This window comes from Coregonus lavaretus (genome assembly GCF_964263955.1).
Source record: "Coregonus lavaretus genome assembly, chromosome: 4".
Taxonomy (NCBI): domain Eukaryota; kingdom Metazoa; phylum Chordata; class Actinopteri; order Salmoniformes; family Salmonidae; genus Coregonus; species Coregonus lavaretus.
Genome location: NC_139991.1, coordinates 75887503 through 75902844, shown reverse-complemented (window position 1 = coordinate 75902844; position 15342 = coordinate 75887503). Strand labels below are relative to the sequence as shown.

General features: G+C 43.6%; 1 protein-coding gene across 1 annotated transcript in view; it reads right to left on the bottom strand.

Moving 5' to 3' along the window:
* The window catches only part of LOC311127541 (ras-specific guanine nucleotide-releasing factor RalGPS1-like), a gene marked incomplete at its 5' end in the record, with an annotated part of 281489 nt that overhangs the window by 222298 nt on the left and 43849 nt on the right, over positions 1 to 15342 (bottom strand). Inside the window, 1 exon segment of the mRNA XM_084159360.1 lies at positions 10081 to 10173. Within this exon segment, the coding sequence (XP_084015486.1) occupies positions 10081 to 10173 (93 nt within the window).

Sequence of the window (15342 nt, the reverse complement as noted above, 5' to 3'; positions counted from 1 at the left end):
CGATGACAGAAGTGAGTGCTACGGGGCGATAGTCATTTAGTTCAGTTACCTTTACTTTCTTGGGAACAGGAACAATGGTGGACATATTGAAGCAAGTGGGGACAGCAGACTGGGATAGGGAGAGATTGAATATGTCCGTAAACACTCCAGCCAGCTGGTCTGCGTATGCTCCGAGGACACGGTTAGGGATGCCGTCTGGGCCGGCAGCCTTGCGAGGGTTAACATGTTTAAATGTCTTACTCACGTCGGCCATGGAGAAGGAGAGACCACAGTCCTTGGCACGGTGTTATCCTCAAAGCGGGCGAAGAAGGTGTTTGTCCGGAAGCAAGACGTCGGTGTCCGCGACGTGGCTGGTTTTCCCTTTGTAGTCCGTGAGTGTCTGAGCCGTTGAATTCTATACTGACGTTTTGCCTGTTTGATTGCCTTACGGAGGGAATAACTACACTGTTTGTATTCGGCCTTATTCCCAGTCAACTTGCCATGGTTAAATGGTTTTGCGCGAATGCTGCCATCTATCCACAGTTTCTGGTTTGGGTAGGTTTTAATAGTCACAGTGGGTACAACATCTCCTATACACTCCCAGATGAACTCAGTCACCGTATCCGTGTATTCATCAATGTTATCCTTCTAGACCTATCCGCTGCCTTTGATACTGTGAACCATCAGATCCTCCTCTCCACCCTCTCCGAGTTGGGCATCTCCGGCGCTGCTCACTCTTGGATTGCGTCCTACCTGACAGGTCGCTCCTACCAGGTGGCATGGCGAGAATCTTTCTCACGTGCTCTCACCACTGGTGTCCCCCAGGGCTCAGTTCTAGGCCCTCTCCTATTCTCTCTATACACCAAGTCACTTGGCTCTGTCATATCCTCACAAGGTCTCTCCTATCATTGCTACGCAGACGACACACCATTAATTTGATCCTTTCCCCCTTCTGTTAACCAGGTGGCAAATCGCATCTCTGCATGTCTGGCAGACATATCAGTGTGGATGTCGGATCGCCACCTCAAGCTGAACCTCGGCATGACGGAGCTGCTCTTCGTCCCGGGGAAGGACTGCCCGCTCCATGATATCGCCATCACGGTTGACAACTCCATTGTGTCCTCCTCCCAGAGTGCAAAGAACCTTGGCGTGAACCTGGACAACACCCTGTCGTTCTCCGCTAACATCAAAGCGGTGACCCAATCCTGCAGGTTCATGCTCTACAACATTCGCAGAGTACGACCCTACCTTACACAGAAAGCGCCACTGGTCCTAATCCAGGCACTTGTCATCTCCCGTCTGGATTACTGCAACTCGCAGTTGGCTGGGCTCCCTGCCTGTGCCATTAAACCCCTACAACTTATCCAGAACGCTGCAGCCCGTCTGCTGTTCAACCTTAAACGTTCTCTCATGTCACACCGCTCCTCCGCACACTCCACTGGCTTCCAGTTGAGGCTCACATCTACTACAAGACCATGGTGCTTGCCTACGGAGCTGTGAGGGGAACGGCACCTCCTTACCTTCAGGCTCTGATCAGACCCTACACCCAAACGAGGACACTACGTTCATCCACCTCTGGCCTGCTAGCCCCCCTACCTCTACGGAAGCACAGTTTCCGCTCAGCCCAGTCAAAGCTATTCGCTGCTCTGGCACCCCAGTGGTGGAACAAGCTCCCCCACGACAGCAGTACAGCGGAGTCACTGACCACCTTCCGGAGACACTTGAAACCCTTCCTCTTTAAGGAATACCTGGAATAGTATAAATTAATCCTTCTTCCCCCACCCCCCATAAAAATAAAAAATTAAAATAAAAGTGGTTGTCCCACTGGCTATCATAAATTGAATGCACCAATTTGTAAGTGGCTCTGGATAAGAGCGTCTGCTAAATGACGTAAATGTAAATGTAAACATATCCCAGTCCACGTGATCAAAACAATCTTGAAGCATGGATTCCGATTGGTCAGACTAGCGTTGAATAGTCCAAGCACAGGTACTTCCTGTTTGAGTTTCTCCCTATAGGAAGGAAGGAGAAAAATTTATTTGTGATCAGATTTGCCAAAGGGAGGGCGGGGGAGGGCCTTGTAGGCATTCCGAAAAGATGAGTAGCAGTGGTCTAATGTTCTCTCAGAGAGAGTACTACAGTCAATGTGTTGATAGAACTTCGGTAGCGTTTTCCTCAAATTTGCTTTGTTAAAATCCCCAGCTACAATAAATGCGGCCTCAGGATATGTGGTTTCCAGTTTGCATTAATTCCAGTGTAGTTCGAGGGCCGTCGTGGTATCAGCTTGAGGGGGAATATACACGGTTGTGACTGCAACCGAAGATAATTCTCTTGGGAGGTAATACGGTATTTGATTGTGAGGTATTCTAGGTCGGGTGAACAAAAGGACTTGAGTTTCTGTATGTTACCACAATCACACCATGAGTAGTTAATCATGAAACAAACACCCCCGCCTTTCTTCTTCCCGGAGAGTTCTCTATTCCTGTCTGCACGATGTACTGAGAACCCAGCTGGCTGTATGGACGGGGACAGTATATCCCGAGAGAGCCATGATTCCGTGAAAAAAAGAGTATGTTACAATCCCTGATGTCTCTCTGGAAGGAGATCCTCGCCCTGAGCTCGTCTACTTTGTTGTCCAGAGACTGAACATTAGCCAGTAATATACTCTGAGGCAGTGGATGGTGAGCCCGCCTACTGAGTCGGACCTCTTCTCCGCCGGCAGTGTTGTTTTGGATCAGCCTCTGGAATCAGTTCAATAGCTCTGGGGGGTACGAACAAAGGATCCAATTTGGGAAAGTTGTATTCCTGGTCGGAATGCTGGTGAGTTGCCGCCGCTCTGATATCCAAAAGTTATTTCCGGCTGTATGTAACAACACACACACAAAAAAAAAAAAAATACTGCAAAGTTGCTTAGGAGCTAGAAGCAGAGCTGCCATATCTGTCGGCGCCATCTTACTTGCTCAGAAGCCTAGATTCTGAGCATATCGACAGACTCATGAACTGGTCATGGCAATCGGGCTCAACACTCAAAAAAAGGGACTCATTGTCCCTTATATTAGTCTATGGGGAATATGCATGGAAGAAGCCTTGTGCTGGCCGGTGCTTCAGGGAATGTGCATGGAAGAAGCCTTGTGCTGACCAGTGCTTCCAGGCCTTCCAGTGACACAATCATCCACGTAGCAAGCATTTGAATGTACAATGTTCTGCCAGACAGAATTAAAATGCCGGAAGGTGCAGACAGTGTTTCTCCTGGGGGTTTAGGATAGTACTTTGAAATTCCACTTCAGAATCCATCGGCAATAATGGGGGCGGCATGCCTCTTTGTGCGAGTGTGTGTGTGCGTATGTGTGTGTGTATGTGTGTGTGTGTGTATGTGTGTGTGTGTGTGTGTGTGTGTGTGAGAGAGTTAAGAGCACCTTGAGAGAACACATGAAAAGCTCTTCAGTGAGTGGGTCTACTACGCTGGCCTGAGAGCACTGCTTCCACATCAACAGAAGAGGAGACTAAAACGGTCAAAACACATCACCAATGACTGGATTAGTTTCAATGTTTATAAAATATATATACGGAGGTTCAATTATTATATGAATGAAGAAAAACATTTAAGTAAATGTTAAATACATGTGAACAGCCCAATCAGCATTATTCTTATTATTTTTCATGTTTAGAAGCAAGATTTTCTTAATCGTCCAATATCGATGACTTTTACGGAGCTTTCTCTTGATCCGCCTACGATATTTTAGGTAGTAAAATATATTGCGAGGACCCATATCTTCCAAAAACAACAGCAGAGACTGTAAAAGACTAAATGGCAGAAATCCTGAACTCCCAATTTTCCACTCTTAAAAAAAAGAGCTCCGGAGACAGGGTTGGAGATGAGAACTAATTCAACAACAACCACGAAGCAACGGGGGAAAGCCGGCTTTTCTCTGGAATGTACAGTAACAGTGGAAGGGTACGATTATGTTGGAAGTATTTCTTCAGTTGATACTTCAAAATGTGAGAAAGTAGTGAATGAACAGGACCTTAGACTAATTCCTCATTTTGCTTTTCACAAATATGCAAGAGAGACTATCAAATACGCATGGTGAAGACCAGAGCTTTACAATGTGAGACAATAGAGGAATCACTTCCAAAGAGAATATCAAATATGGAGGAATGTATAATCAATGTGGATGGTAAATCAGGAATGTATAATCAACGTGGATGGTAAATCAGGAATGTATAATCAATGTGGATGGTAAATCAGGAATGTATAATCAACGTGGATGGTAAATCAGGAATGTATAATCAATGTGGAAGTCAATCAGGAATGTATAATCAATGTGGATGATAAATCAGGAATGTATAATCAATGTGGATGGTAAATCAGGAATGTTTGTTGGTGGCCCACATTTTGCTTTTGTCCTTCACAGAATAAACAGTTATGAAATTACACAGAAGTTCATTGACTGCCACAGAAACGTCAGCCCATCATTACTTTAAGACATGAAGTTCAGTCAATACGGAACATTTCAAGAACTTTGAAAGTTTCTTAAAGTGCAGTCACAAAAACCATCAAGTGCTTTGATGAAACTGGCTCTCATGAGGACCGCCACAGGAAAGGAAGACCCAGAGTTACCTATGCTGCAGAGGATAAGTTCATTAGAGTTACCAGCCTCAGAAATTGCAGCCCAAATAAATGCTACAGAGTTCAAGTAACAGACACATCTCAACCTCAACTGTTCAGAGGAGACTGTGTGAATCAGGCCTTCATGGTCGAATTGCTGGTGACACTGTCTGTGATTTATTTAGAATTCAAGGCACACTTAACAAACATGGCTACCACAGCATTCTGCAGCGATACGTCATCCCATCTGGTTTGGGCTTAGTGGGACTATCATTTGTTTTTCAACAGGACAATGACCCAACACACCTCCAGGCTGTGTAAGGGCTATTTGACAAAGAAGGAGAGAGATGAGTGCTGCATCAGATGACCTGGGATCCACAATCCCCCGACCTCAACCAAATTGAGTCGGACCGCAGAGTGAAGGAAAAGCAGCCAACAAGTGCTCAGCATATGTGGGAACCCCTTCAAGACTGTTGGAAAAGCATTCCAGGTGAAGCAGTCATCAAGGCAAAGGGTTGCTACTTTGAAGAATCTCAAATATAAAATATATTTTTATTTGTTTAACACTTTTTTGGTTGCTACATGATTCCATGTGTGTTATTTCATAGTTTGATGTCTTCACTATTATTTTACAATGTAGAAAATAGTAAAAAAAATAAAGAAAAACCCTGGAATGAGTCGGTGTGTCCAAACTTTTGACTGGTACTGTATATCCCTCTGACGCACATGACCACACAGCTGGGCAGTAATCCATGTGCGACAAAACTAGGGCCTGTAGGACCTGTCTGGTCGACTGTGCCGTCAAGAAAGCAGAGCAACGCCCCATTATGGACAAACCTCTTCTCATTTTAGCAACCATTGAGGTCTATATGTTTTGACCATGAAAGCTTGCTATCTAGGGTTACACCCAGCAGTTTAGTCTCCTCAACTTGCTCAATAGCCACATCATTCAATAATAGATCGAAACAAGGTTTAGTGTTGAGCGAGTGATTTGTCCCAAAAATTATGCTTTTTCTGTGACAATTTTTTAAATATATTAAATAGGGTTTATTTGAAATATTTTTTTATAGTTTTCATACTTTCTTGCTCATGATGGTTAATTTGTGTGTCCCCCTTTAAAAGAGTCCCGCGAATCTGCACTAGACAGAAATAAATGTAGCTCCGGTAAAATAGGTATTTAGTTATTAACGGTTTGTGCATTACAAAGTGGGATTAAAATGGATTTCATTGTAATGTTTTTTGTCAACGATCTACACAAAATATTCTAATGTCAAAGTGGAGAAATAAGTAAAACACTAATATATCCTGATTAGGAAAGTATTCAACCCCCTGAGTCAATACATGTTAGAAACACCTCTAAGAGCGTTGCACACCTGGATTGTACAATATTTTCCCCATCATTCTTTAAAAACATTATTCAAGCTGTGTTGTGCTGGATTTGCCCCAAACATAATTATTTGTATTCAAGACAAAAAAAGTTAATTGCAGTATTACTCTAGTGCCTTATTGCAAACAGGATGCATGTTTTGGAATATTTTTTATTCTGAACAGGCTTCCTTCTTTTCACTCTGTCATTTAGGTTAGTATTGTGGAGTAACTATAATGTTGTTGATCCATCCTCAGTTTTCTCCCATCACAGCCTATAAAACCACCGCATCCGCCGATTATCGCCCGTCCGCATCCGTGGTGAAAGGTGTCAGAGCTAGAGCGGTGTTTGTCAGACCCATGAGACAATCAGTCTTCTCACAAAACACGTCTGTAGCGTCCGAACGGTTTGGGCTTATATGACCCCTCTGTCGATCGAAAGCAGAGACTCGCAACGAACACGATGGTTTTCTCAGTTTTGCCCTAGGACGCCCACAAGCCTCAAGACTCATCTGAAGGTCCACGGTACCAGTTTTAAAAAATGAATGTAGGTATATATGGAGAGTGTAGAACCCTAAAATATAAACTAAATATGATTGTTTCCTGACCTTTCTTATATCTCTCAGAACAAACTTCCTTTAGAATAATTTTTGGACCATCTGTTGTTCCATGTACTGAGAATCTGCTGTTCAATGCGTTTCTATTGGCTAATAGCAGTAATGCCAAATTCAATATTTCAGCTAATAATAGTTTAATATATTTTTTGATATCTTATTAAAATTCAAATTGTGACATTATGGGATATTGTGTGTAGATTAGTGACACAAAATCTCAATGTAATCCATTTTAAATTCAGGCTGTAACATAACAAAAATGTTGAATAAGTCAATGGGGTTGAATACTTTGTGAAGGCGTTCGGAAAGTATTCAGACCCCTTACCCTTTTCCACATTTTGTTACGTTACAACCTTATTCTAAAATGTATTAAATGATATTTTTCCCTCAATCTACACACAATACCACATAATGACAAAGCAAAAACAGGTTTCATTTATAAACAGAAAACCCCCTGAAATACCTTATAAGTATTCAGACCCTTTGCTATGAGACTAAATTGAGCTCAAGTGCATCCTGTTTCCATTGGTCATCCTTGAGATGTTTCTACAACTTAATTGGAGTCCACCTGTGGTAAATTCAATTGATTGGACATGATTTGGAAAGGCACACACCTGTCTATATAAGGTCCCACATTTGACAGTGCATATCAGAGCAAAAACCAAGCCATGAGGTCGAAGGAATTGTCCGTAGAGCGCCGAGACAGGATTGTGTCGAGGCACAGATCTGGGGAAGGGTACCAAAAAATGTATGCAGCATTGAAGGTCCCCAAAAACACAGTGGCCTCCATCATTCTTAAATGGAAGAAGTTTGGAACCACGAACACTCTTCCTAGAGCTGGCTGCCCGGCCAAACTGAGCAATCGCGGGAGAAGGGCCTTGGTTAGGGAGGTGACCAAGAACCAGATGGTCACTGACAGAGCTCCAGAGTTCCACTGTGGAGATGGGAGAACCTTCCAGAAAGACAACCATCTCTGCAGCACTCCACCAATCAGGACTTTATGGTAGAGTGGCCAGACGGAAGCCACTCCTCAGTAAAAGGCAAACCTCAGACTGGGCGAAGGTTCACCTTCCAACAGGACAATGACCCTAAGCACATAGCCAAGACAACGCAGGAGTGGCTTCGGGACAAGTCTCTGAATGTCCTTGAGTGGCCCAGCCAGAGCACAGACTTGAACCCGATCAAACATCTCTGGAGAGATCTGCAAATAGCTGTGCAGGGACACTCCCCATCCAACTTGACAGAGCTTGAGAGGATTTGCAGAGAAGAATCGGAGACAATCCCTAAATACAGGTGTGCCAAGCTTATAGCGTCATACCCAAGAAGACTCGAGGCTGTAATCGCTGGCAAAGGTGCTTCAACAAAGTACTGAGTAAAGGGTCTGAATACTTATGTAAATATACTGCTCAAAAAAATAAAGGGAACACTTAAACAACACAATGTAACTCCAAGTCAATCACACTTCTGTGAAATCAAACTGTCCAATTAGGAAGCAACACTGATTGACAATACATTTCACATGCTGTTGTGCAAATGGAATAGACAACAGGTGGAAATTATAGGCAATTAGCAAGACACCCCCAATAAAGGAATGGTTCTGCAGGTGGTGACCACAGACCACTTCTCAGTTCCTATGCTTCCTGGCTGATGTTTTGGTCACTTTGGAATGCTGGCGGTGCTTTCACTCTAGTGGTAGCATGAGACGGAGTCTACAACCCACACAAGTGGCTCAGGTAGTGCAGCTCATCCAGGATGGCACATCAATGCAAGCTGTGGCAAGAAGGTTTGCCGTGTCTGTCAGCGTAGTGTCCAGAGCATGGAGGCGCTACCAGGAGACAGGCCAGTACATCAGGAGACGTGGAGGAGGCCGCAGGAGGAGCACTGCCAGAGCCCTGCAAAATGACCTCCAGCAGGCCACAAATGTGCATGTGTCTGCTCAAACGGTCAGAAACAGACTCCATGAGAGTGGTATGAGGGCCCGACGTCCACAGGTGGGGGTTGTGCTTACAGCCCAACACTGTGCAGGACGTTTGGCATTTGCCAGAGAACACCAAGATTGGCAAATTCACCACTGGCGCCCTGTGCTCTTCACAGATGAAAGCAGGTTCACACTGAGCACGTGACAGATGTGACAGTCTGGAGACGCCGTGGAGAACGTTCTGCTGCCTGCAACATCCTCCAGCATGACCGGTTTGGTGGTGGGTCAGTCATGGTGTGGGGTGGCATTTCTTTGGGGGGACGCACAGCCCTCCATGTGCTCGCCAGAGGTAGCCTGACTGCCATTAGGTACCGAGATGAGATCCTCAGACCCCTTGTGAGACCATATGCTGGTGCGGTTGGCCCTGGGTTCCTCCGAATGCAAGACAATGCTAGACCTCATGTGGCTGGAGTGTGTCAGCAGTTCCTGCAAGAGGAAGGCATTGATGCTATGGACTGGGCCGCCCGTTCCCCAGACCTGAATCCAATTGAGCACATCTGGGACATCATGTCTCGCTCCATCCACCAACGCCACGTTGCACCACAGACTGTCCATGAGTTGGCGGATGCTTTAGTTCAGGTCTGGGAGGAGATCCCTCAGGAGACCATCCGCCACCTCATCAGGAGCATGCCCAGGCGTTGTAGGGAGGTCATTCAGGCACATGGAGGCCACACACACTACTGAGTCTCATTTTGACTTGTTTTAAGGACATTACATCAAAGTTGGATCAGCCTGTAGTGTGGTTTTCCACTTTAATTTTGAGGGTGACTCCAAATCCAGACCTCCATGAGTTGATAAATTTGATTTCCATTGATAATTTTTGAGTGATTTTGTTGTCAGCACATTCAACTATGTAAAGAACAAAGTATTTAATAAGATTATTTCATTCATTCAGATCTAGGATGTGTTATTTTAGTGTTCCCTTAATTTTTTTGAGCAGTGTATGATATTTCATTCTTCTTTTTAAATAAATGTGCAAAAATGTCTAAAAACTGTTTTTCCTTCGTCATTATGGGGTATTGTGTATAGAGATTTTAAAAAAAATACATTTTAGAATAAGGCTGTAACATAACAAAATGTGGAAAAAGTCAAGGGGTCTGAATATTTTCCGAAATCACTGTATACTAAGAAATAAATGTCTCAGACTTGCCTGTGCTAATGCTTTTCACAGGCAAAGTAAAATGATACTGACGACTTTTCTCGTGATGCACACCCCTTAAATGTTACAAAACGTAACAGCCTGAGGACACTGGACTTGAAACAACCATAGATGTAACCACGTACCATGTAATGTATTATCTGAGCGTCACTGGTGCTCCCAAGTCAAATTCCAGGTCGGTTCCACAGGTCATGTTTATAAGTGAGTGTTCCAAAAAAAATTATCAAGATAAGGAAACGTTTTGTGGTGGCACACCTGAGAGTTCCTCAAGGCACACCAGTTGGGAACCAGTGCTCTACCACATTCCCTTTTCAGTTCTAGTACACGAAAAAAAAAAAAAAAAAAGTTGCGGATCAAGGGTCATAGGTCATCTTACCGCCCAGGTCTTGCTCAGCCTGAAGATGGGAGCACTCTGCAGGGCTGACACCACAGACACCATCGAGTGGAGGTTATTCAGCTCCAACAGTTTCTGAAAAAGGAAAAGCGCGGTACATTTAATACCCTCAATAGAACTAGCGAATCCCTACACAGTAAGTGACAAAAACAATGCACAATAAATATAGAATGTTCCAGATCCTGTATCTCCTTGTCATTTAGTAGCACATCAAATATGTTTGGCAAGAGGGCAAAAACAGATATGGCACTCAGGTTAGGACAAACGCATATTACATACACAAAATGATGCTGTGATAACTACTATGTTGTTGAACATTAGTAAGGTGGGAGAAGGGTTTGGGCTTCTTGAGATGAAAACGTGTCTTCAAAAACGAGGTTCACATTTCTTTTTAACAGTACCTGCACATTCTACACGCGTAGGTGCATATCAGTGTACAGTAAAAAACAAAGAGCAAATGCATCCAACAAATGTGTAGAGTCACAACCTTGATGTAGTCATTGCGTGCTATGAATATGGGAACAAATACTTTACTTTAATACACATTTAAGTGAATTTGTCCGAATACTTTTGGTCCCCTAAAATTGGGGGACTATGTACAAAAAGTGCTGTAATTTCTAAACGGTTCACCCGATATATACTGAACAAAAATATAAACACAACATGTAAAGTGTTGGTGCCATGTTTCATGAGCTGAAATAAAAGATCCCAGAAATGTTCCATACGCACGAAAATATTTTGTGCACAAATTTGTTTACATCCCTGTTAGTGAGCATTTCTCCTTTGCCAAGATAATACATCCACCTGACAGGTGTGGCATATCAAGAAGCTGATTAAACAGCATGATCATTACACAGGTGCACCTTGTGCTGGGGACAATAAAAGGCCACTCTAAAATGTGCAGTTTTGTCACACAACACAATGCCACAGATGTCTCAAGTTTTGAGGGAGCGTGCAATTGGCATGCTGACCGCAGGAATGTCCACCAGAGCTGTTGAATGAATTGAATGTTCATTTCTCTACCATAAGTTGCCTCCAATGTCGATTTAGAGAATTTGGTAGTACGTCCAACCGGCCTCCCAATTGCAGACCACATGTAATCTGAGGGGGTGCTGAGGAGTATTTCTGTCTGTAATAAAGCCATTTTGTGGGGAAATACTCGTTCTGATTTTTATTTTATTTTTTATTTATTTATTTTTGTCATTTAGCAGACGCTCTTATCCAGAGGGACTTACAGGAGCAATTAGGGTTAAGTGCCTTGCTCAAGGGCACGTCGACAGATTTTTCACCTAGTCGGCTCGGGGATTAGAACCAGCGACCTTTCGGTTACTGGCACAACGCTCTTAACCACTAAGCTACCTGCCGCCCCTGGGCCTAGCACCCCAGTGGGTGGGTCTGGCTCCCAAGTGGATGGGCGTATGTCCTCCCAGGCCCAACCATGGCTGCGCCTTTGCCCAGTCAAGTGAAATCCATAGAATAGGGCCTAATGAATTTATTTCAATTGACTGATTTCCTTACATGCACTGTAACTCTGTAAAATCTTTGAAATTGTTGCATGTTGCGTTTATACACTTGTTCAGTACAGATGAAAACCCCCTCAAATGAAAGCTGACAGTCTGCACTTTAACCTCGTAGTCACAGTTTGATTTCAAATCCAAACTTTTGAAGTATACAGTCAAAATAAGACAAAAAAACAGCTTCACTGTATACATGGTACATCTGGAATAATAATCCAAGAGATTTAAACTGTGCTGATGAAAAGTTAAATCTAAAGAAAACAAGAAAGAGAGAGAACTAAATGGCCTAACCAATAGGAATGAATACTTGGTTTTGTGAATAAAATAATACAGGCCTCCATACACCTGTTGAGTCTCATTGTGCTATCTTCTTAGTCTAATAGAGACAGCCGTCATTAGATATCACGATTAGGATGAATTAATTCCAAATCTATTGAAATTCACTGAAATGCAATCCATGAATTGAAAAACAGTCCTCATTGAAACTCATACATCCATAAATGGTATTGGAATCAGACCCCTGAATGTGACATGAAATTGACCCATAACCTGTTGACTAGGATAACCTTCAGCAACAACGAGTGGCTGAATGAGAAGATAAATATGCCTTCCCTCTCCCATCTCCAACTGAATTGATTGACAGTTTTGGTAGTTCTAAAATCCTTCCCATTTCCAAATGGTCAATATCCCTGCTGCTGTTTTCCTGGCCCATGATGATGTCATGGTTCCACTAAGCTCTTTCCACCCCCACGCCATGACCTCTGGGAGGTACTCTCACCGCTGCAGCTCCCTGATTGGACCGTGGCCAGAGAGAGAGAGAGAGAGAGAGAGCGAGAGAGAGAGAGAGAGAGAGATGAGAGATGAGAGAGCGGGAGAGAGAGAGAGAGATGAGAGATGAGAGAGCGGGAGAGAGAGAGAGATGAGAGAGAGAGAGCGGGGGAGAGAGAGAGAGAGAGAGATAGAGAGAGAGAGAGAGATGAGAGATGAGAGAGCGGGAGAGAGAGAGAGAGAGAGAGCGGGGGAGAGAGAGAGAGATGAGAGAGAGAGAGCGGGGGAGAGAGAGAGAGCGGGGGAGAGAGAGAGAGAGGGGAGAGAGAGAGAGAGAGAGAGAGAGAGAGAGAGAGAGAGAGAGAGAGAGAGAGAGAGAGAGAGCGGGAGAGAGAGAGAGAGAGAGAGACTATTGTTTTTGTCAGCGTGTCTGCTTTCCTCATTACTCCCAACACGCTGGAGTTAAAGTGAGCAGGGGGTTCTTAAACCTTTTTCAGCTCGAGACCCAAAATGGAGAAATTTACCGTTCTCCTGTGACCCAATTGGTCCTCCAACGACCCAAATGAACAAGAAATAGTGTGTGGTTATAGCTGTATTCTCATAACTCATGACCCACCTCTCCCATTTCCAGGGCCCACTTTGGGTCCCGGCCCATAGTTCAATAGACCCTGCTCCTAGAGACCCACTGAGGAAGCTGGATCTCACTCCAGCAGAGCACTGTTAGAGGCCATTGTAAGTCATGTTTGATTGTTTCTGGGATACCAATACAGTGATGATTCATTTGAAATTCACTTTTTTTTTTTTTAAAGGTGTGAAAATAATTTATGTGGACTAAACGGTCTGTCAAAAAAAGTGAGTTAATTTAGATCATGACTGCATGCTAGCAGATACCCAGACGTCCAGTCATTGCACTAATGCTAGTTAGCATTGGCTTGCAAAACTACCTTTAACTTCCTTCATACTGGGCACAGAGGCATAAAAATCATATCCACGAATTCATCTAACTCCGGGGAAGCAGATCAAATCCAGAAGTATCCCTTTAATCCGTTGTTTGGCTTCCACAGTGGCCCGTCAGGACTTGGACTAGAGAACACCACATTTGTTACTGCGCTGGAGGTTAAGCTCTAACAATGAATTCAGATAGTACAATTGCCAATCCAATTCATGACAACCCTAATGTGAAAATCTTGTATCGGGGATAATATTTATAGATTCATTCAAGCAGTCTGGTTTTGAAATCAGGGAATAGCATTCCAGTTAATTTACTGATGTGGTCACAGAAGACAAGAGAAACATGTTGGGTTGAATTATTCCACTGTGAACCATTATTCAGATAAATAAAACGTAAGTATTTGTGAATTATGAGTTCTGGAAAACACTTACCGACAAAGTTCTTGTTCACCATTCAAATGCTCTAAACTATCTGAAAGGCTTGTCATACGCCTCCAGCATTTTTCACTGCATATTTTTCCTCACAGAAATTGGGTTTAATTTGATTACCTTCATGGTTTGCAAGAGAAATAACACCACATGATACCAACAGTTGAAGTCGGAAGATTACATACACTTAGGTAGGAGTCATTAAAACACGTTTTTCAACCACTCCACAAATTTCTTGTTAACAAACTATAGTTTTGGCAAGTCGGTTAGGACATCTACTTTGTGCGTGACACAGGTAAATTTTCCAACAATTGTTTACAGACAGATTATTTCACTTATAATTCACTGTATCACAATTCCAGTGGGTCAGAAGTTTACAATACACTAAGTTGACTGTGCCTTTAAACAGCATGGAAAATTCCAGAAAATGTCATGGCTGTAGAAGCTTCTGATAGGCTAATTGATATCATTTGAGTCAATTGGAGGTGTACCTGTGGATGTATTTCAAGGCCTACCTTCAAACTCAATGCCTCTTTGCTTGACATCATGGGAAAATCAAAAGAAATCAGCCAAGACCTCAGAAAAAAAATGGTAGACCTCCACAAGTCTGGTTCATCCTTGGGAGCAATTTTCAAACACCTGAAGGTACCAGGTTCATCTGTACAAACAATAGTACGCCAGTATAAACACCATGGTACCACGCAGCCGTCATACCGCTCAGGAAGGAGACTCGTTCTGTTGCCTAGAGAAGAACGTACTTTGGTGCGAAAAGTGCAAATCAATCCCTGAACAACAGCAAAGGACCTTGTGAAGATGCTGGAGGAAACAGGTACAAAAGTATCTATGTCCACAGTAAAACGAGTCCTATATCGACATAACCTGAAAGGCCGCTCAGCAAGGAAGAAGCCACTGCTCCAAAACCGCCATAAAAAAGCCAGACTATGGTTTGCAACTGCACATGCGGACAAAGATCTTACTTTTTGGAGAAATGTCCTCTGGTCTGATGAAACAAAAATAGAACTGTTTGGCTATAATGACCATCGTTATGTTTGGTGGAAAAAGGGGGCTGCTTGCAAGCCGAAGAACACCATCTCAACCGTGAAGCACGGGGGTGGCAGTATCATGCTGTGGGGGTGCTTTGCTGCAGGAGGGACTGGTGCACTTCACAAAATAGATAGCATCATGAGGAAGGAAAATTATGTGGATATATTGAAGCAACATCTCAAGACATCAGTCAGGAAGTTAAAGCTTGGTCGCTAATGGGTCTTCCAAATGGACAATGACCCCAAGCATACTTCCAAAGTTGAGGCAAAATGGCTTAACATTTACGTCATTTAGCAGACGCTCTTATCCAGAGCGACTTACAAATTGGTGCATTCACCTTTTTTTTTGGGGGGGGGGGGGGGGGGGGGTAGAAGGATTACTTTAAGGACAACAAAGTCAAGGTATTGGAGTGGCCATCACAAAACCCTGACCTTAATCCTATAGAACATTTGTGGGCAGAACTGAAAAGCGTGTGCGAGCAAGGAGGCCTACAAGCCTGACTCAGTTACACCAGCTCTGTCAGGAGGAATGGGCC